Source organism: Geospiza fortis, unplaced genomic scaffold, assembly GCF_000277835.1.
Source record: "Geospiza fortis unplaced genomic scaffold, GeoFor_1.0 scaffold429, whole genome shotgun sequence".
NCBI lineage: Eukaryota > Metazoa > Chordata > Aves > Passeriformes > Thraupidae > Geospiza > Geospiza fortis.
This window is the reverse complement of record NW_005054411.1, coordinates 1,764,020-1,785,506: the sequence shown is the minus strand read 5'-3', so window position 1 is coordinate 1,785,506 and position 21,487 is coordinate 1,764,020. Positions and strand designations below refer to the sequence as shown.

General features: G+C 36.0%; 1 protein-coding gene across 1 annotated transcript in view; it reads left to right on the top strand.

Moving 5' to 3' along the window:
• Positions 1 to 21,487, top strand: part of DOCK4 (dedicator of cytokinesis 4) — a 140,014-nt gene that overhangs the window by 76,025 nt on the left and 42,502 nt on the right. Inside the window, 5 exon segments of the mRNA XM_031061386.1 lie at positions 400 to 527; positions 2,738 to 2,872; positions 6,862 to 6,960; positions 13,111 to 13,205; positions 20,490 to 20,565. Coding sequence (XP_030917246.1) covers positions 400 to 527; positions 2,738 to 2,872; positions 6,862 to 6,960; positions 13,111 to 13,205; positions 20,490 to 20,565 — 533 coding nt within the window.

Sequence of the window (21,487 nt, the reverse complement as noted above, 5' to 3'; positions counted from 1 at the left end):
TCCTTGGCATACAAATGGATCCTGCCACATGGCAGGAACACTAGAGCATAATTTCTCATTGTTATGGATAGAGACATTACTGTTCTTCTTTTTTTTATTAATTTTGGATGACAGTTCAATAAATACTAAAAATTTCTTTTATGTGTAGTATATTCCACACAGTAGTGTTTTTCTTAATCCATGATATAACAGAGTGACTTTCATCATACTGTTTACTCTTCAAACATTTACTCATGATTGTGAAGTAAAAGCTTCTGCTTATCAAAACTTTTTGTTAAAGCTAGCAAAAGCTTCTGCTTATTAGAAATAGTTTTGGACTGAAGACATATTTTATAGATGTATTAAAATTCAATTACTCTATGAGAAGCTCCTATTGATGAAATTTTTCATTTTTTCCAGATTCTCGATGCATTCTTCTTCCAGTAGTTTTACATCATCTCCACATGCATTTACAAGAGCAGAAGGACCTTATAATGTGTGCCCGTATCCTTAGCAACATATTTTGCCTCACCAAGAAGAACAGCTCAGTGAGTAAACACCATGTCACATCCACTTGAACATCTTTATATGGCTCAGTGACATTTAATGACACAAGCTGGACCTTGCCCGAGAGCATTTTAAGGAGTTCTCTGTGTAATCAATCTACATAAACATGCCATTCTGATTTTTTCATGACCCTTTTCATTCCATGCATGTGTATTTTAATTGTATCACATAGTGATCTGACAAGCTTTTGCACTTCTTTAGCATTGTGTTGGAAATAAAGAAATGTCTACTTTCTTTAAGGGCATTTTTTATTGTGGGCTGTGTATTCTTAGGGGACACAGGGCTGATCTAGATAAAGAGATTGATATGAGTACTGCAAGGGAGATTGCACTTGGTTGCTAGTTGATAAACTTTGTGGCCAGTTTCTGAAGTTTGTGAATTAATGTGTGAAAGCTGCGTATGAGAGCTCGCTCAGATAGGTTTATTGCAAATGGGAAGGTGATGATATGTTCTGACAGACAACAGGATATAAGGCAATTAAAACCAAGCATTGCCTGTAATTAGTGCAATACATGCATGTCAAGGCCAGCATACGTTACCTTGTAATGCTTAGTGGGAGCTCCTTTATGTGCTTCTTCATTTCATACCACTTTCAGCAATTAAAGTTGCTCCGTCAGTGCTTTGATGTGGATGTGGCTTGCACCTTTGGCACTGCAACAACATATTCCTTCCAGCTGCTCCTGGATATGTATAAAATCTCATCACAAGACAAAGTGATAGATACTAAAGCAGAGCTGTGGTTTTGGCCTGGGAGAAAACTTTACATATCTGGTCCAAATTTCAGGAGATCTTCCATTTCGAGTTACCAAGGCAGAGATGTAGACAATTAAAAGTGGATATCTACATAAAACTCTCCCAAATGTTCAGGATATGCAGCTACTATTTTTAGTATTCTTTGAGTACTTGAGACTGTTATCAGCTTGCTGACTTTGGCATGTTTTTTTGGTACATCAGTACAGAATTTCAGTCCTTCCATTATAATCAAGATGATTTGGAGATTGAGGGAACAAGTGAATTTACTGTAAGGCAGCTTTGAAAATTAAAGTTGCTGCTCATTCCAAAAGTAGTTTGTAGCAGTAAAGAGAAGGGTCCTCATGGTGGATGCAGTTCCTAAATATATCATATACTGTCTGTTGTCATAAGAAGCCAGTTTAGCAGTTCTTTGATGCTAGATGAAGGGATAGAGAACGTGGCTTGATACTAGATTCAACTTAAGTCTAAAAAGGAATTTTGAGTGTTGCTACACATCATATGCTTTAGGGTGTCTAGGAAGCAAAATTAAACAAAAGAAAAAACCCAAATCACTCCTACACCTCAGTGTCAGCAAAGCTGATCTAATTGTTTGTCAGTTGAGTTTTAGCTTGGTTGTGTGCATTTGATTATCAAGTGTTTCTTTCTGTGAAGACGGGTCATGGTAAACAATGGATAAAATTGCTCAGATTAAGACGATGGTTTCTGCTGCAGTGGAGACTTAAAACATTGAAGCAGGGAAAGCGTATTTTCATCTGAATTAAAAAGGAGAACTACAACTAGTTTTATATAGTAGTTAATAACTACAGCTTGATTTTATCAAGTGTTTTCATGCTGGTAACTGAGGTATTCGTGGTCTCTTTTGGCAGTGAACACTTTGATTTCTTTGTTTTGATGTTGTGTACAAGCAGTTTTGGGCTCACATAAATGACTAATTTGTTTGTGCTACTCAGCTGCTGGGTAGCAGCATAGCTGGGCCTTACTGATGAAGCGTGTCCTGAAGGTTGAGCACCATCTGCTTATTTCTGGTGATAGTTCCAAAGTGTAAAACAGGATTTTGCTTTTTGGATTTTAAGCCTTTCTTGGCAATTTCCCCAGAAGATATATGAGTGTTACCTATAAAAATCTTGCCCGAAAAGTTTTTGTATATTATTTACTGCTTTCTTCTAAATGTCAAGTGAAAATAGAGCTATGGTAATTTGATGGACATTTACATATTCAAAGTCATCCCTGTAACTGTCCTCTGTGATGTAATTAATGGAAAACTGTTAGGAAAAAAATGAATAGAATTAAACAATATCTGAATTAGACAATAGTCCTTGTTTCTTGAATGCAGCATCCATAGTGAAAGAGTAATTGGTTTCTAAATCTACATCAGAGGAAATATACTTGTGGTCGTATTTCTATTTTAAAATCTTAAATGTTTTATTTATTATTTAAGGAAAAATCAGTCCTGGAAGAAATTGATGTGATTGTAAACAGTCTGCTAGATATTCTATTAAGGACCATACTAGAGATCACCAGCCGACCACAACCATCAGGCTCTGCTATGCGCCTCCAGTTTCAAGATGTGACTGTAAGTTTCTTGCAATGAAAGAGCTCACAATTGTCACTGGTTGGACTACTAGACTTGTGAATATATTGTCCTTGTATTGTAATTGACAGTATTACATTTTATGTATAAAAGAGAGAATGTGGAGGGCAATTAAAACCTTTCTTGCATTCTACTTATTTTTAGTGAATATAGTAATTTTTTCATTAAGTTTATGTATAGATTGTGACCAAAAAAACCCAAAACAAAGCAAAAAAGCAAACCCAAAAGATAACATTTCTTTTGAGACTTTCAGGTTAGTAATGATTTTACTGTGATCCTTTTGTTTGCAATATAATAGCTTTCTGAAACTCTCCTTCAGTTTGAATTCCTGAAAATAGATGAGTACCAATCAATAATAGTTCCTAAAATGAATACATTTTTTCATGATGAAACAACTCTAAAGATGCCTGCAGAATCTATGATAACTTGCACTAATCTAAATTTATGACTTGAGAGGCATTTTGTTGTTCTCTGGGCTGAGAATTTGAGCTTTGTTTTTGTCACATGAAGCTGAGCATACAGGATAGATTTAGAAGATTAGCAAATGATGTTTTGGTGAACCTGCTATAACAACTCATGGAAATTAGAAGGTTGAAATACAGGCATTTACAGAAAAGTCTGTGATGAGCATTGATCAAATAAAATGAAGTGGGGTTTTTTTTGTTTGCAGCAAGGTTTTCATTTTGATTTTTAACAGCAAATTGGTTCTAATATAGCCAGGGATGTGACCCCAAGAAGATGTAAGAGGTTAGCATTTAGTGCAGAAAATGTTGTATGCTGAGTGATTTACCATCTCATACATTTATTAATTAATTGCTCAGTGTTTACACTCTAATAGGTTTTGTTAATGAATAGAGGATTGCTTTTCAAACTAGAATTTCCTCTGAGATCGAACGTTTCAAAAACATTTAATAACTGCAGAAAAAATGTGTTACCACAGGTTTTTTTCCACCATTTCTCTTTTACTTTAGACCCACAGAGAGCAAACTGTATATGGAGTATTTTATGGAGCTGACCAAGCTCTGTAATAAGATGACACTATGCTTAATCACTGTGGTTCAACAGCAATATGCATATAAGAGTTTGGGAGGTTTTTTCTTTAAATTACAAAATTGCAAATGTATGCCCTGTGGCATATCAGGCCACCACAAGGAAATCTAAGCTAAAGGAAGGGTGGTGGTGTTAGACTAGCAAAGTTAGTGTAGCAAAGCTCTGATTTTATTGGCTTGTTATGAGATAGCCCCTTGCTTGCAGATTAAGTTTTCATTAAACACCATGACAGCGTAATTCTTTTACACCATCAAAAAATTAGACTCTGAAAGTGCTTTCAAGTTGCAAAATTTTCTTTTATGCATGAGAAAAGCCATGTTATTGTCACTGCAAGCTCTCAAAGAATACTTAATGTGGAAGTGACTCACAGCACAGCATAAGGCAATTATATACATTTATGTAGAAATATCATCCAGTATGGGCTTCTGGCAGCACATGGAGCCAGATTCTTGGAACTATTTGTAGAGCATGTATGATAAAGTACTCAATGTGAGTACAGCAGTAGAGTCTGTTCCAGTATGTTGCCATTATTTCAAACTGCATGTGTCATAAAAAATTCCTTGTGAGATGTGCCATGGTAGCGCACTTAATAAAATTCTCTCATAGTTTTGAGTGAGACATAGTCTTCCTTGTGGAAGTAGTCCCAAACCCATCTGAGTGTGGTCTCCTACGCCTGTGTTTCACTGTTTTTCTTCACCAAGAAACAGCATCAGATCAGGCAGCTCTGGGCTTTGTGCTGCTGTGACTCCACCATTTGTTTCAAGCAGCTTTTGTAGCTGGATATCATTTAATTTTCAGTCAGCAGCTTTGTTCAGTGGTAACCTGCAAGGTGGGTGTGATGCTTTAAACTGAGCATGAAGTAGACATGGCTTCAGGGTGACAGTGTTGCAGATGTTGCATTGGCAAATGTGGAATTTAATGCAATGGTGAAAGGGAAATTTCTACTTTGTTTTGTCACTGAATTAGACCTTTGAACTTCCTTCAGTAAAAATGCACTTGCATATAAAGAATTGGCAGAAAGCAGTCTAATTAAAGTGAACTTTAATTGATTTTAGATCTTGAAAGTTCAGTCCCTCAGGACCTTAATGAGCTGCAATTTAATTGAAAGTTCCATGGTTTTTAATAATTGTGCTCCTGAAATAAGACACAAAAAATTACTTAAGGAATCTACCTAAGTGATTTTAGTATACTGCTTGGCTTGACTTTTGACACTGGAATTGGACCCTAAATTTTTTAGCAAGGTTGTTATGTGTGTGGAATTTGCTTTTGTGCATGATTTGAAAGTTAATCTGCGGCCAACACTGGCAGAAATCCTACAACATGCATTTTTATGTTGTGCTCAACAAATGAGGCTGAATGTGCATTGCTATTTTAAAAACCAGCCTGTATAGCTACCTACATTCAAATTAAAAGCTCAAATTTAGAAGTCAGTTAACAATAAGCTTAAGTTTATACTTTTATAACACTAATCTGTCTGTCAACTGTAATAGTACAGCTCTCTATAACAGGTTGTAATTTTTAATATACTACTATATAAGTTGAAACAAATGTGGGAACACAGAAAAAAGGTGACTAAAAAGGACTGCTTAAAATGCCTAGGCAGGGAAGGGGTTTTGTAACTCAAGCTAGCAATTGGGTATACAGATATTTACAAGACAGCAGCTGTAACCTTTATGTTTATGCCCAGAGCATGAATATTAAGAGATGTTGTAGCCTTAGGATATTGTTTTGAGATTGTGATTCTATGTTTCTATGAATGCTATGTTTACTGTAAAACAAAGGGAAGTAAGAAATTTAGAATCATTACTTCAGTGTAGAAGTATCACCATGTTGCCAGTGAAAGCCATCACCTCACACATGATTACCGGGTATAATCACAAATGAATTAGGCCTTCCAATGTAAAATCTAGAACAACCATTCCTGTGAAAATATACTGCTTCTTTTGAATATCATTTTCTGTTTTTCCTGAAAGACAGAGGGAAATATTCCTAAAATTTCACTTGATAAGCAAATGAAAGACACCCTTTTAAAGTACTGTTATCACCTGTCTGTTCTCTCAGTCTCATTCTCCATTCCTGGTACATGCAAAAATATATTTCCCATTCTTTAGCAAGCTTGTGAGATTTCAGAATTGTCCTTTCTAAGCATTGGGATGCAAACCAAACCTTTGACTCTTCCCTGTCCTCATCAATTCTGCAGTCAGACCTGACTGATACCATTCAGTGTTTCTTCCCAGTCCAAAGCTGAATAAGCAGACGGGAAAGGGTGAATGGAAGAGTCTGTTCCTTCCTATAATATCTTGGTTGTTTGTCTGCTTACTGGAGATACCCAGTGCAGTTCTCTGCTTTTTCAATGAGAAATTCTACTGTAAGCCCAAAGAAATTTCTGATTGAAACATTTTCGAAGTTTGTTCAGTCCTACAAATGAGTTTTCTTTTTGACAAATCTTGGGGGTTTCAGATGACAGAATGTTTTTAATAATTCCCAGCTAATTCCTTTCATTTCTTCCCCAAAGGAAAACAATAGCATTCTCTCCAGAATTCTTGCAAAATATGTTTGTTTATATTTGTTTCAAAGCTGAGTTGACTAAAGAGGTTGTAATTTTAGAAATCTAAGTAATTTGTTTAAAAACAGATACAAGGAAAACAAATAAATAACAAATAAAAATTTTACTGGTTTAGCCCTGCTGGAACTAATTAAAATAGATTTTTCTAAGCAAATAAACTCCATTTAGGGAAAAATATTTCCTTAAATGGGAAGGAAGTGCAATCAATGTATTTTCACAAAATGTGGAGTTGAAGCCTAATTGTAGAATAATTTCCCTTGCATTTGTTAATTATTTTCAAGTGCTTATAATATAAGAGTTTAAGCTCAAGTGCAGAAAACATTATAATATTTCTCCTCTTGGCTTATCTGAACAGGGGGAATTTGTCTCCTGCTTATTGTCACTCTTGAGACAAATGACTGATAGACACTATCAGCAGCTTCTTGATAGCTTCAACACAAAGGAAGAGCTGAGGGTGAGTAACAGAATTATGTTTCCACTTGCTTAGGCCTTTTTATTTCTCTTTTTGATTTATCTCCCTTTAAGATGTCCATGTGCTTTGATGAATCACTTCAGGATTTAAATGCAATGTGTTTTACTGATTCGCTAACTATTGCACAGCTTTTATTGGGAACTTGTTTCCACTCTCACAGTGGGGCAAGGCTGTTATTGCTTCTGCAATGACAGCAGAGAGAATTTGGATGGAGGAAACTAGAAATTTTCTTTAAAGCCATGAACTTAGCCTCTAAACCTCTTCTAAAGATTGTGTCAGTCTAAGGTTACACTGCTCTTTACTGTCAGGCAATTGGGGGATTTTATGTTTGGCTTATTATACTTGCTTATTTTTTTCCTTCATTAAATTATGTATGGCAATAGCAAACATGCAGCTTGAGAAATGCATAATCAACTAACTCTTAATTTTTCTTAGCTGTGCAGCATGTCCATTGGCAGGAGGATGTGTCAGACTTATAATGTCTGTCTGCTCATTTCAATCATGCAAAAGAGTAGCTGCAGAGGTCTCTTAAGACAACTTCTACCAGTTTCAGGAATTGAGTTGCTGGGTTTGTGGGGATAAAACATTTTTAAGTTCTTTATGGAGGAGGGGTGGGATTAAAAATTTTTTCTTGAATTTAAGATTTCCTGCAGAAACATAACTACTAAGATTTCCATTCTACTGGACCCTGGAAAGTTATATAGTACCAAATTTGATCCACACAAAAAATCTTGAGTAATCATTTTTGCACATTATTTAGCCAATAATCATGTCTGAATGTGATAATATATTGTAGGCGTTACTCCTTAATTACCATTTGATATACTGAAGTGCTGCCCTGGAAAGGGGAGTCTAGTCATGGTGCAATTTCAGATTTACTTAAATTCCTGATAGCTGCTTAGAGCTGAAAAGAGCATATCATTTATGAGTGCCTTTTCTTTGAGTGAGGTGGTCATATAGAGCTTGACAGATAGAAAATGCTGCTAAGAAGTTATCAGAAGTCAAGAGCACTACCTGGGAGGTGTATAGGGTGAATTATTTTTATATAAGCCATACAGCATCTATTTTCACCTAGCATAATTGCTATCCTTAGGCAATTTTTAGTAAATATTGTGGAACCTAGGCATTTTTAGTGGAAATATTTTACCTTTTGTGTGAGTTCTGAACCTCTAGGTATTCCTAGAGGTTTCAGGCTTTATTTCTGTTTGATATATCTGTGAAATACAGTGTTGAGTTTATTCAGACTTTTCTTCCTTCTAGAATATGAAAAATCTCTGGAATTAATGCTTGAATGATGTTTGATTTGACACATTGAAATTCCCCCCACGCACATAGCCTGCTATTACACAGAGACATATGGAAAGCAGCTGTAGCTGGTGCCATCAGCTATCACAACAGAGGTCTTAAGAACTCAAGTCCAGAATTTCTTATTTCCATTCAGATCTCATTGAATCAGCATCAGCTCAAACAGTGATTCAGTGGTAGTAGTCTGATCATCATCAATGCAGCATTCCTTCTCTTCTGCATCTTAAATAATATATTGTTTTTTCCCCTCACTTGGAAATATCACTGAGAGCAAGAGGGAAAGATGGGAGTTAGTGTGCAAGACCGCCACTGCTGTTAATCATGAGGTGATTGTGTATGACTGGGCTATCAAAACCATCTTGCTACTTCCCTTTTTACTTTTCTGCTTTGATTGCTAAGTGTGGAATTTTCTTTGCTTTGAGATATCTTAGGAAATGATATCAGTATGGATAAATGAAAATTCAAAAGGTGTTAATATCAGTGATGTTTTTTTCCCTGAGATGCTTTATAAGCTAAACTGGTAGCCTCAGTTAATCTAGTGGCTAGCTGGGATTTAAACTTCAGTGATAACTATTGTCAGCTTGCTGGATTTCTGACTACTTATTTTATCCCTAGTCAGTAGTATCAAAGTGAACTGGGTCTTCCTGAAGTTACAGATCTGATAGGATGTTTCCAAGGGAAACCTTATCTTATTTACAAGGAAGTGTAACCTAGGCTTTTGAATTGCTTTGTGCTGTGCTTTTTTGGCTTTAACTGCCTCTGGTTAAAATAATCATCTATACTAAACGATTACGAACTGGTACCACATGGCATTTCATCTTTCTTCCAGACTAATTCTCAAGGTGACTTGCATGAATGTATGTTTGCACAGCATTTGTGGTACTGTTGATAAAAATACCCCCAGCAAATGACTTCTCCAAAGATTCACTCATGAAGGTACTTGCAAAGAAGGAAAGAAGGTTTTGCAGTTCTATTTTTTGGTTTAGCAGTGTATACCAAACTTACTAAAGGCTGTTTCCATTTTGCTAAACAAAGAGAAACAAAATGGAGACTTTGAAGGAATGACACAAACACATATTTATATGACGTGTGTCTGAGTGATGACTTAAATGAGTGGTTGCTTATGCAAATATTCTCTTTTTTTTGTAAATATATTTATCTTAAGTAATTGACATGGTGACTGGTTTTTTGAGTTTTTTAAGAGAGATTTTTTCCACTCAAAGATAGGGAAAACATTTTATGTTTGAAAACATGCAAATAAGTATAAAAGAACTGACAGGGGTTTCATGGTTGAGTGGTAGAACCAGACACTATACTTCAGTCTCTTTTTTGAAACCTGACTTTAACAAGACAGTAATTTTAAATGCTTCCCTTTATCTTTTAATATTATTTTAAAGGTATGCTCTTTTTTCTTACCACAAAATGCTTTCTACTCCTAGTAAATATATTTTACAGTAATTTATAGAACAGAGGCAACCTTCTAGGTGGATATTTGCTGCTGTGGAAAATCTCAAATATAATTTATGACAAAAGGTAACAGTGGAAGTTATGAATAGCAAGAGATCAGTGGGAAAGTGAATGCAAAAACTTATGTTAGCACAATGCAGCTTTGACCAAAGCAAGGTGGCTTTGATAAATATGTTTGGGGTTTTTAATTAATAGATTAAAAGAAGACAAAACACGCAAGCACCTGCCAGAAGGCCTAGTTTTTATTCAATGGCAGTGTACCCTACATTGTGTGACAGAATAGAGATGAAGGAAAATACAATATTTCATAGGGATGAGTGTAAATCTTACTAGTTCTGTCATCCCTCTCAGCTCCAGGGCCTGAGGAGGGTAAGGTGAGTGCCATACCCTAACACCAAGTGGATTTATTTCCCTGTTCTCTAATGGCCCCTGGGACACAGGCTGTGTGAGGTTCCTGGGCATGGGGAGTGTCTCTGCTGGAGAAGCTCAGTTCCAGCCACCATCCTCCCCCTGCTCTGCAGGGACATCCACTCACGTATGGGACTTCTGAAAGGATGAGGTTTGGGGCAGAGGGGTAGTTCTAAAGCCACTCGTTTAGGTGGCTTCTGATGTAGATTAAGAAAGCAGTGAAGCAAAGAAGATCTTGGAAAGGAACTGGCCAAGGGATGGATGAGTTGCCCAGGAACTACCAGCTCACTGTGGAACCACCCTCTTTCTTATTGGCTTTTGGCACTCTGGACGCTCTACAAAGCCTTGATATCGTGTAGCCTGGTAATCCTACAGCATGAATCAAAGCAGTGGAACATGATGCAGTTACCTTCAAAGTGGACTGTTGACCCAAATTAAAATGCTTTATAGGTGTACCCCCAGAGATCCAGTGAAGCCTCAGAGCTGGATGCAGCATTCCAGGTGAGGTCTCACCAGACTGGAGACGGGACAAAATCTCCTCCCTTGACCACACTGCTCTTGAATGCAGCCCAGGATGCAATTGGCTTTCTGGACTGGGAGGGCACTTTGCCTGCTCATGTGCAGCCTCTCATGCACCCCAAGTCCTTCTTGGCTGGGCTGCTCTGGATCTGCTCCTCCCCAGCCTGTGGCGATAGAGGGGTTGCCCTGACCCAGCTGCAGCATCTTGCCCTTGGTCCTGTTAAAACTCATGGCATTCTCACCAGCTCACTTCTTGAGTTTGTCCAGGTCCCTCTGGATGGCATCCCATCCTTCAGGTGTGAAGTTGTTTAAGTGGTAGGAATTAGTACTAAACCTTATAGTTTAGCACCAATTTAGTACTACTAATGAGATAATATCTAGTATTATCTTACAAATAGGACTAGACCTTATGTACACTAAGTAGAAATATTAAGAGATGGTATTTAGAGTATGTAAAAGACAAAATTACTTCCTTTTTGTCTTTTAGGATAGAAGACATATGAGACATTAATTCTATCTGTACTCAACCAACCAAATGTTAGCTCACTTATACTGCCGGCAAAAATGTTTTTTAAATGTTAAAATCTGTTACTAAATCTATGTTTTGCAGCTAATATTGCTACATTGATGACACGACTTTCTATTTTTTTCAGTGAAAATTAGAAATAATTAGCCTGATATTAATGATTCAAAATGTAATGCCAGTGTCTACGTTTGCTTTGTTTTTAAAGTTTGGTTGGAATAAAAGATGTATTCTGATTCTAGCCTAGTTACCCAAAGAAAAGAAGTACATATGATCTTTCTGACTGTTATTCTTTTGAACAAGCAATCTCAAAGGTGCTATGTTTCCACCTCACACAGCCATTGGGTTTTAAATCTTCATACCACTGCATGGTTTTATGGTTTCCCAATGACATCCATTTGGCCTCTTCAGTTCAGCAGTCCACTGGTGAGATCCCTAATGGCAGAAACATGTATTGTATCTGGACAGGAGATAAAAGGGGAATATGAAAGAATCTGGGAGGTTACTGGGAGGTGATATGCAGCAACGTTCAAGGTGCTGCCATATTGTTGGGATTATGGCACAGAACTGTGGGATTACTCACAGGGGAGGGAGGTAACCTCTGAAAAATAAAAAGGCACTTAAGTACAAGGTGCAAATCTAGAGAAAAATGGCCTGGCATAGCTGTGTTGTTTGTAGAGGTAGGTACTTGTTTATCTGTAAAGCTGGTCACCTGCATTCAAACAGTATGTTATCTGCAGTGAGTATTATTTATACTCCTTAATACAGATAGGTTTTTTGGCATCTTGCTCAGAAAACAGGTTGTCTCTTTTATGTAATCTTGTCTGGTGGGTGGATGTGGGGATCTCATCTGCCTTACCCAGTGCTGTATTCATCCCCCTTTACAGTGATTCTCTAATGAAAGGCATCTGTTGTGCAATGCCTGTCATCTACACTTTGAAAAATGCACTCGAGAATATATTTTGGTGTTCAAAATTATTTGTATCTTCATCTCATCTGTGTTTCGGGGTAACTCTCTACAAATGATGTGGGCAGAATGAATACCAAACATTTCAAGGTCAGGTGCTGCACTGATTCTGTTAGATGTGTTTATATCACTTGCCTCATGCTCTTCATGTTGTCAACAGCTCGATTTTCATACTAAAAGAATACTGGCAATACCATACATAATCAAGATGGTTCCTTGTTGTTAGTTTTATTTGTGAAAAGAAAAACAAAAAAACCCATGTGCTGAGAGGAATAGTTTTGTTATTTATTAGTGAGTTACATGACATAGGAGATGATAATACTAAAAGCTTTCAGGCAGTGCTTTCTACATTCAAAGTAGCTCACAGGTGTTGACTTTTTTTTAGATCCAGCAAATGAAGCAGAAAGGTTAAGTGACCTGCACACAGCCAGCCAGCTGCACTACCATTTATGGGGCCTGGGCATCTCCACTGGAGGCACTGGTCTTTGTCAAGTCAATGACAAAATTGTCCTTACACTCTCTCTGCTGCTTTTAGAATGAATCTTGAAAGTGATGAAAACCTGACATGATTAAGGAGATATTCTGAACTCTCTGGTGTTTGTAAAGTGCTTTTTTGATTTGCAAATTGTTCTCAATATCGCGTTTGTGGAAGTGTATGGGTGGAAACCAAATGCATCTTTGACATTTCTTTTATGCATTGCTGTCAATCAAATGGCACATTATATTATTTTCATCACTTTAAGAAGAAAGGATTAAATCACTATTTGAAAATTCTTGGGAAGTAATAAAAAAAAAAGCTTTCAGAGGTTTATCTATGGTGAAAATAAGTGCAATTCTGCTATTTCTATAATGATTTTTTTTTCTCTCTGATTAAAATATTTTTAAAGCTCACTGCTCTTTTTAAAGCAGCAAAGACATGTGACTATTTCTTTTCCTTCCAAAGGATTTCCTGCTGCAGATTTTCACAGTATTTCGGATATTAATACGACCAGAGATGTTTCCAAAAGACTGGACAGTGATGCGTTTGGTTGCAAACAAGTAAGGCATTTTTAATGTTATTAAAAAGTATGAGTAGTATTCACATATCATGATAAAAATAAAGTTATATGATGTCTGTAATAAAAATTCAATGTATTTTTTATAATGCTGGCTGCAGTTTTTCTTTTTTTAATTTAAGATTTCAAATCTCTGCACTTCTTTTATATCATAAATTTATGATATAATCTATAGCTCTTTCTGTTCTGAATTTTAGTAAGCACATATAACTGGAAAGTCAGAAACACATTTACAGAATAAAGCTGCAAAGCATCAACAGCTTTGTTTTCCAAGTAACAAATGACAAGTCTCTAAGGAACTTCTTTTCAAATCTGTTTCTTAAAATTCTGAGTTGGAAAAGATCTGTTTGCTCTCAAGAAGAAATTATCAGCTGTAATATTGTTAAAGATACTTTTGCATGTTTTTTCATTTAGTGTTTGTCAGAAAAGTCACAAATCAGGAAATGAGATACAGCACAAGGCAACAGTCATGTAAGGCTCTAAGCACTGCTGAGTGAGATTTTAGGATGAATCCTGCCCATCAGCCATTCCTTCTCTGCTCAGGCCTTATATTTAAAAAACCGGGTTCCCAGCATTTCTAAGAAGTAATTACAATGGGTCTGAAACAATATATTAAGTTTTATTTAACGTCTATTACCACCTATCCTTTTTGCAGTTTTAGCTTTAGATCAGATAACCCAGCACAGTTTTACAAACATCGGTGTCAGCAGAGGAAGGGCGCTGTGTTGGGAGACCTAGGAATCCAGAATGAAGGATTGACTTAAACTTTCATGACACATATTGCAATGCCTGATTAAAATTCAGTTTTAGTCTGCATTGTGCCTGCTAGCTTCAAGGCCAATTTAAATTTGTGGTGCTATACATACTACTAGTAGCAATATAATTGGTACAATTAAATTTAACAACACTTGGGTTTATGATCTGTATTTGTTATGTGTGTGTATGGGTATTTAAGCATAATAGTACTTGTTCAAACTTTGTCATGACTTGAAACAATTTTTTGTTAATTTTTATTACCTCAGTGCTGCTAATCTTTTAAAGTTTGAATCCCAGAAAAAAAAGTTATTAATTAAAGAATGGATATGATCGTTTGTTTCTGTGTGTGATATTAAATAAGGTATGACTGATACCAGTCTACATTTAGTAATTATGTTTAAGAAATAAACAGTGAAACACAAGAAAGAAGGAAGGGAAAAAAAATAGGAACTTTTAGACAAAATGAATAATCTAAGAAATTTTTATATATTCCAGTAACAGCTGGCTTGGCAGATGGCTTTGCAACAGCTGACATGTACAGAACTAAGGTTTAGGAACGACCTTGGCGCATGTTACATGGCTAGTGATACTCGGATGATACCAAGTTCTGCAAAAGGAGCACTTTTCTTCTTCAGTATTTCAGTAACCATAACACATCTCCCTATATTAATGCATGTCATGTTGTTTCTGACCATCTAGGAGGTGAGTCTATGCCCAGTTCTGTCAGGCAAAGAAGGTAGGCAGAAGCTGACAATAACTGCTGATGGGAATTGGCCACGAGGAGCTCATCAGACCAGCTAACTGATCCTGATAACACAATTGCATAAGCACTTCTGCCCACTATAGCAAGTGGGCTATAAGCACATCTTTACCAATTCAGCTTTGAATAATTGCTTGGCTAGGAATTTGTTCCTATCTGGAGGAAGTGCTAGTTTGCTGAGAAACAGAGGGTTGACCAGGTGTACTTAAATGCTTTCCTGCCTGGTGGTGAAGACTGAAGCCTCATTATTCCTATGTCCCTATTCTGTTCCTTTTTGAGGCAGCAGAAAGGAAAATCTGCTTCTTTTCTCTCGTCAGCTGCAGAGGAGTTTTTCCAGAGCTGTTTCTGAATGGGAGCTTCTTCCTTTACCTCGTGTCCCTCATTGCAATGGCAGACTGACTGCCTTCCTTCAGCTTCCTCAAGGTGTTCAAAAGCACTGAGTAGTAGCTTTGCTAGAATTGTTCCAGCCCAAAATATTTAAGTGAAAAGGAAAGAGCCTAGAGACAGGATGTGAAATTAGGGCACTGCTTGCCCCACAGAGAGAAGTGAGCTGTTCTTCCTGAGCTTCACTTCATCAGCCAGAGCACTTCCAGGGATCTGAAACTTCAGAATTGAAGGCAAAACTTGAACTCTCTGCTCCATTCATGTCTAAAAGAAAAAGCTAGAAGTTCTAGCCCATCTTTATAAGAGCAGAATTAAGTGATCCAATTACAGTCTGGGTCTTTTCAAACTTCTGCTTCCCAGGAATAAACCAGGTGCTGTATTTCCTGTATCCCATGGTTGCCTTCTATCTGTCTGGCCTTTCACTCACTGTAGCTCACCTGAAGGCAGCATGTGTGTCATCACATCACCCATCACTGCCAACACATCAACAGCTGCACTGCTTTTCTCCCTGTCCCTAGAGTGGTAGAAGAATTCAAACTCTGATATTGACAGAAAGAGCTAGGGAAGAAATAAGTCTTAGCAAGGATATAATCAAGGAACAAGCTTTTCCTGAGGGAGAAATTATGTTTTTTTTCTTTTACTTATGTATGCAGAACTAGAATTACCTGAAATATTTCTAAGTCTTAAAATGCCATAATTCTTACCATATACAATATTTACATATAAAAATCTCACTGCCCCCTGGCTCCTAGGGGTTTTTCTTCTTTATAGTTGCAATGCTTTCAGTGATTATGTAGCATCTGATACTTGGATGCTGTCTGAGAAATTTTTAAAAAATCCTCCAAAACCAGAAGATACTATGAGCTCAAGAAGTCAAATCTGTAACTGTCCAGGAACTAAGATGTTTCAAGATGACACATGTATGATCTATAGTTCTGAATGTTCTGATGCCCAATGTGTGAAGGTATTAATAGCTAGCATTATAAACTGCCAACTGACTTCTAAAATTTGAGAAATAAAGTGACATTTAAAAGGGCAAACTTAGCACTAAAGCAGAAAAGCAGAGAAATGGATTTTTGGAATTGTATTTCGTAATGGAAAGAGAACATGCAAAAACATTCTTAGCTTCTAACAGTTGAGCAAAGAGACAGAAATAACTCTGTTTAAAGCTTCATAACCGTGTAATATCTGAGATAGTCAGCATGCATGCCGGGAAGCAAAAGAATTACTTATGGTCATTTAATATTTCTAACATGAATGTGACTACTGAGTGACAAAGACGGCTTTATGTTTACGATGGAAATAATGATTTTAATTTTTTTCATTCTAGAAGTAGACTTTCTTTCTACATCAACTAGGTAGTATCTAGCTTCTATTTGTAACTGCAGATGAGCACCACATAATATAGGAAGATGTCAGAATCAGTTGCCTAGTGCCAGAGAGAAATACTAAATTTTATAGCAAAATATACCTGACTAAAATTGAAGCTTTGGAGAAGACCTTCACAGTTTCAACTGGAAGTCACTGTGTAATGGCCACGGGCTTCAGTTAGCTTAATGTTAGGAGAAGAACGACTTCTCTTGCCTGGCACCTTTGGAGAGCAGTTAACAGACTCAGCTGAATTTTTCAGATATGTCGTGTTATTAACAGCTGAGAAGAATGACTTGGAGAGCAAAGGAGCTTCAACTACGTGCTGAGCAAATCTTTGATATGCATAATATACTATGCTTATGTATCATAGGCAAAGACACAAAGAATAAAGAACTAATTTTCTGCTTCTTGGTATACAAGAAGCTGTAATTTTCAAGATCTCTGTGTAATTAACTATGTATAGCCTTTCAGCATTCTACTTGATGGTGGAGAAGCTAAGTCATCCAATCCTCAGTTTGAATATTATAAGCTTACAAATAGATGTACAAATAGTATTACTTATAGGAAAATAATTTATCTGTAAAGTAAGGTTTGCATAATACGTTGCTTACACTGAAATTTCAAATGTATCTACTGACAGTTGGACATAAGTACTTTAAGCAGAGAATCCTTTTGGTTATAAAATTCAGTAATGGCTAAAATACATTATTATTATTATTATTATTACTATTATTATTGCTATTATTATTACTATTATTATTATTATAAAAGTAACTCAAATGGAGTACAAGGGAAGGTATCAAATCACCATTAGTGTCATCATAATGGCTGCTCTAAAGAATCCTGTTAGCTCCCATGGTGTGGGAGTCTGAGACTCCTACAATGAACAAAAATTCTTGCTTTTATGTAATACATAGTGTTCCTAACAAATTTTTGCTTTTATGTAATGCAAAATGTTGCTAGCAACTGAACCTGGCATTCAGTCCTTCACAAAAAACATATATACATAGGCATGCGTATATAAATAAGCTCATAAACCTATAACAATAGATACATACACATATGTGATTCAAGGTTTATTTCATTTTTTTATGAAATATGAAAGAATTTTTTTCTGTTTGAATACCTCTGTGCTTGGGATAATTTCAGTCTGATAGTAAAGAATGGAATGAGAAGTTAATGCTATACATTTGTCCTATATCACCATGGAAAAGGAAATTTTCATTTTCTGCCACTGGCTGCCCAGGCAAAAGCCATGTTGCTAGAGTATAGCCCAGGCAGTAAGCAGTTGTTGAACTTCTGTATTTTTCAAACAGCTTATTGCTGAAAGGTTTGCTCTGAAAATTTGATGGAAAAGCCATTCCATCAACAATGGCCTTACCAGACATTGGGTTAGCATCCTGTGTATGAGTCCAGAATAACTTAGTAACTCAAAGTAGAGAGTTTTCTCCTGTAAAACAGGCATTCTGAACAAATATGTGGCAGGTGGTAAGAGGAAGAAAAGCAAGTTTTGTCACAAGTTCAGTAGTTTATAGTTTGATACTCAGATGAATTTCAAATGAATGTTGTTGTTTGGCAATCACTGGCTGGGAATCAACTTGGAATGTGAGTACTGTACCGAATCAGGCAGCTGTCCTCTGGCTGCTGCCTCTGCTTTGTGCATTTCTGCTTTTTTTTGTATACGAGCATCCCTAGCACTAGCTTGTTTTCTGTTCTACCTGATTTTAGACTGTTGTAGATACAGAATAACAGATGGTAGGTCAAAAACAATGTCTTCAACCTTGTGTGTTGCATCTGGTGTTTTGAGGCTTTTTTTATCTACAACATATCCTCTCATGTTAGAGACCCACATTTTATCACCTAATCCATATCATATCTTTGGCTTACCAAATAAATGAAACCTGAGCAAAGTTCTCTGCAGGAAGAAATACTTGCATTGCAATTATTCTGTTATCTCAGGAACATTCTTCAAAAAATATTCTAGAAGTTGCATTTGTCTGCTTTATTCACTTCATAAGAATTGAAGCAGATCTTTCTCTTCAATTTCACCTGTCATGGAAGGAGTGTAGCAAGAAAGGAATTGTCTCAGACAAAAATAGAATTATGTCATGTAAACTTGGCAGTATGGTTATGGATCTTGTGGAATTTTCTCTTGAGAACTGTTTTCAGGGATTTATTACTTTGGACTTAGGTGGAAATTTCATATAGCTCAAATTGTGATAAACGGACTTTTTCTACCAGAATGTCTTCCAGAAATATACAAACTATTTCCATTCTGTGAAGCATATGGACCTTGAATTAAATCATGCACAACAACAAGAATGACAGGGCTCTGTTCTTATCCATGCCTCCATTATTAACTTTGCTTATACTGCATTTTACTAACATTTCACTTTTGTTCCATGCTGCAATAGCAAGTGCTGTACAAAGGCTGTAACTCTCCATTGGTGAAAAGGTGGGGTTAACTTACTGATGAGTGCTAAGCATGGAACACTACTTGGATAGAAAAGTTTCAGTGGAATCCTTGAGAAAATAATATGCATGAAAATCCACTTGAGCAGTGGAATAGGAATAAATGAAACTTGAGCCTCAAGACCTGTTCTAAAAACAGTCTCAGAACTGGCTGGTGCAGGTGTTCAAGCACATCAAACACAAAGGTAAAGTTTAGCAGGGACAGTAATTTTAAAAGTAGAAGAATGGAAGTAAACATTTGAACTACTAATATGTTAAATTACAGATAGCCAGTTTTTCTTTATAAACGTGAAAATTGTCCAAAGTGCTGGAAGAAAAATATAGTTTATATTCTAGGTGGGTTGGCTAACATTTAGTTCTCCAGTGTTGTAAAAATGAAAAATATTGTAACCTTGAAATATATATATTGCTGTTATTATTCTTAAGTCTTTCTGTCTTGAATGCATTGCAAAAAATAGTAAAAAAAAAAAAGTTCAAAATATAGAAAGGAAAACATATTTTAGCACTGTAACAACATGCTGCTCAAGAACTATATTCAAAGAACTAGATGTATTAATAATAGACAGATGGTAATTAAATGAAATGTGTAGATATAACCTTTTTTCTCAGAATATCTTTAAACAGTTGATTATTGTAAAATACATAACAGCAAAAAGATCATTCTGTGTTTATCTTTTTTTCTCTCTATAAGTATTCACTTCTGACTATTTTCAAAAATAATTTAATGCTTTACATGGATTTCTAGTTTGACTAAATATGTTGGAAGACAAGAGTGCTGCAGGGGTTAATTTAAGCCACTGAAATTAGGTGTATTTAAATAATCTCAAAGAATGTTCTATTTCTGTAGATTACCAAGGTTGGTTGCTACAATAAACAAAACCATCGTTGATCTCTGGTGACAACCACTGTGAGAGGATCTTGGTCATATGTATTTATTTAAGAAAGATTATTCTAATTCATGCGGGTGTAAATGTAGGGTAATGTATGACTTTTTACAACATACAGCATAGAGATCTTTAGAAGCAGATCCTTCTCTCAGAGCTCACATAGTTTTGCATTTATCTGTTGTCATTAAAAAGACTTTTTGTCCATAGGGGTATCAGTGTTGAATATTAGCATTTACTAGATATTTTATTTATAATCTATATGCACGTATTTTCAATACCAAGAAAGCTGAAAACAAATTGTACAACTGTGGGTATTAATACTATTAAGATAAGGTGTATAATAAATCTGAAATAATAATTTTTTTGAGAACAAAGTTTATGATTGGTCTTGATCAATTATGCTCTATATAGAATGTCTGGTTTTGGTGCACCTTCTTTCAGCACTCATTATCTTAATGAGCATGTTTTCTGTCAATAGATGTTGTTAGGTATTTATATGGTATGTTGAAAATGTCGTATTCAATGCCAGCAGGCACACTATGTCTGTTTCTTCACTGGAAAATTGTCCTGCTTTGAGTATTAAATATGAATTTCCATGTAATGAAAACTCCTGTCTTTTTCATTCTTTTCTTCTCAGTGTGATCATTACTACAGTCTTGTACCTTTCGGATGCCCTTCGTAAAAACTTCTTAAATGAAAACTTTGATTACAAGGTAGAGTAAATGATAGGTGCAATAGCTGCTACATCATCCTGTGGCTTGGTGGTTGTTACACTTAGCTCCAGCATCTAAATAGGTAGAATATGTAGAAAATCAGCAATTTCAATTGCTCAGGCATGTTTTTTTCTTAAACACAGGACTATCTTATAAATGAGTGCTGTGAGGTTTTTTAAATTTTGTCTTATTTTTCATTTTGTTGCTTGAGCCTCTTTATTAGACTACTTATTTAGAATTTTTGTGTGGCAATTTTTTGGATCACAAAAACTAATGAAATTATTTAGCTGGGTTTTTCAGTTATTATTTATATTTAGCTGGGTTTTTCAGTTATTGCAGAAGGAAAAAGTATTTCAGTTTTTTAATCAATGCAGATTATATAAAATGCAGATTTATATTTTTGTAATTTCTCTTAGACCAATTAACATGCTGCATAATTAAAATTAGAAAATTATGACGCTTCACAGTGAATGTAGTTAAAGATGTTAGTGCATACCTCATACAGTGAGATACTGCATTTATAATAAATTGTGAATTACAGATTATGCTTTTAGGATTCAGATGAGAAGATCTAGGAATGTGTCTGAAAAGACACATTTCCATGGAAACAAACCTGAATGAATATTCTGCCCAACCAAGAGATGTTAGTCCAACTGCTGCATCATGGAAAGTGCAGAATGTCTTTCCTAGAGAAGACCCTGAGCTCCTGTTGACCTCCAGCAGGGTTGTGGATGCTTCTCTGAAAATCCAGACTCCTGTTAGATAGATTGGCAGGGATGCAGATTTATCTGCTTTCCTGAACATGAGGAAGCCTATTCTTTATGAATTTATGTAAATTCGGAGGTTAAAACTGATAAAAGAATTTCCTGTAGACAAGGCCTCTATGTTCCTTAGACTTGATTAGCAATGTTATTGCTGTCCT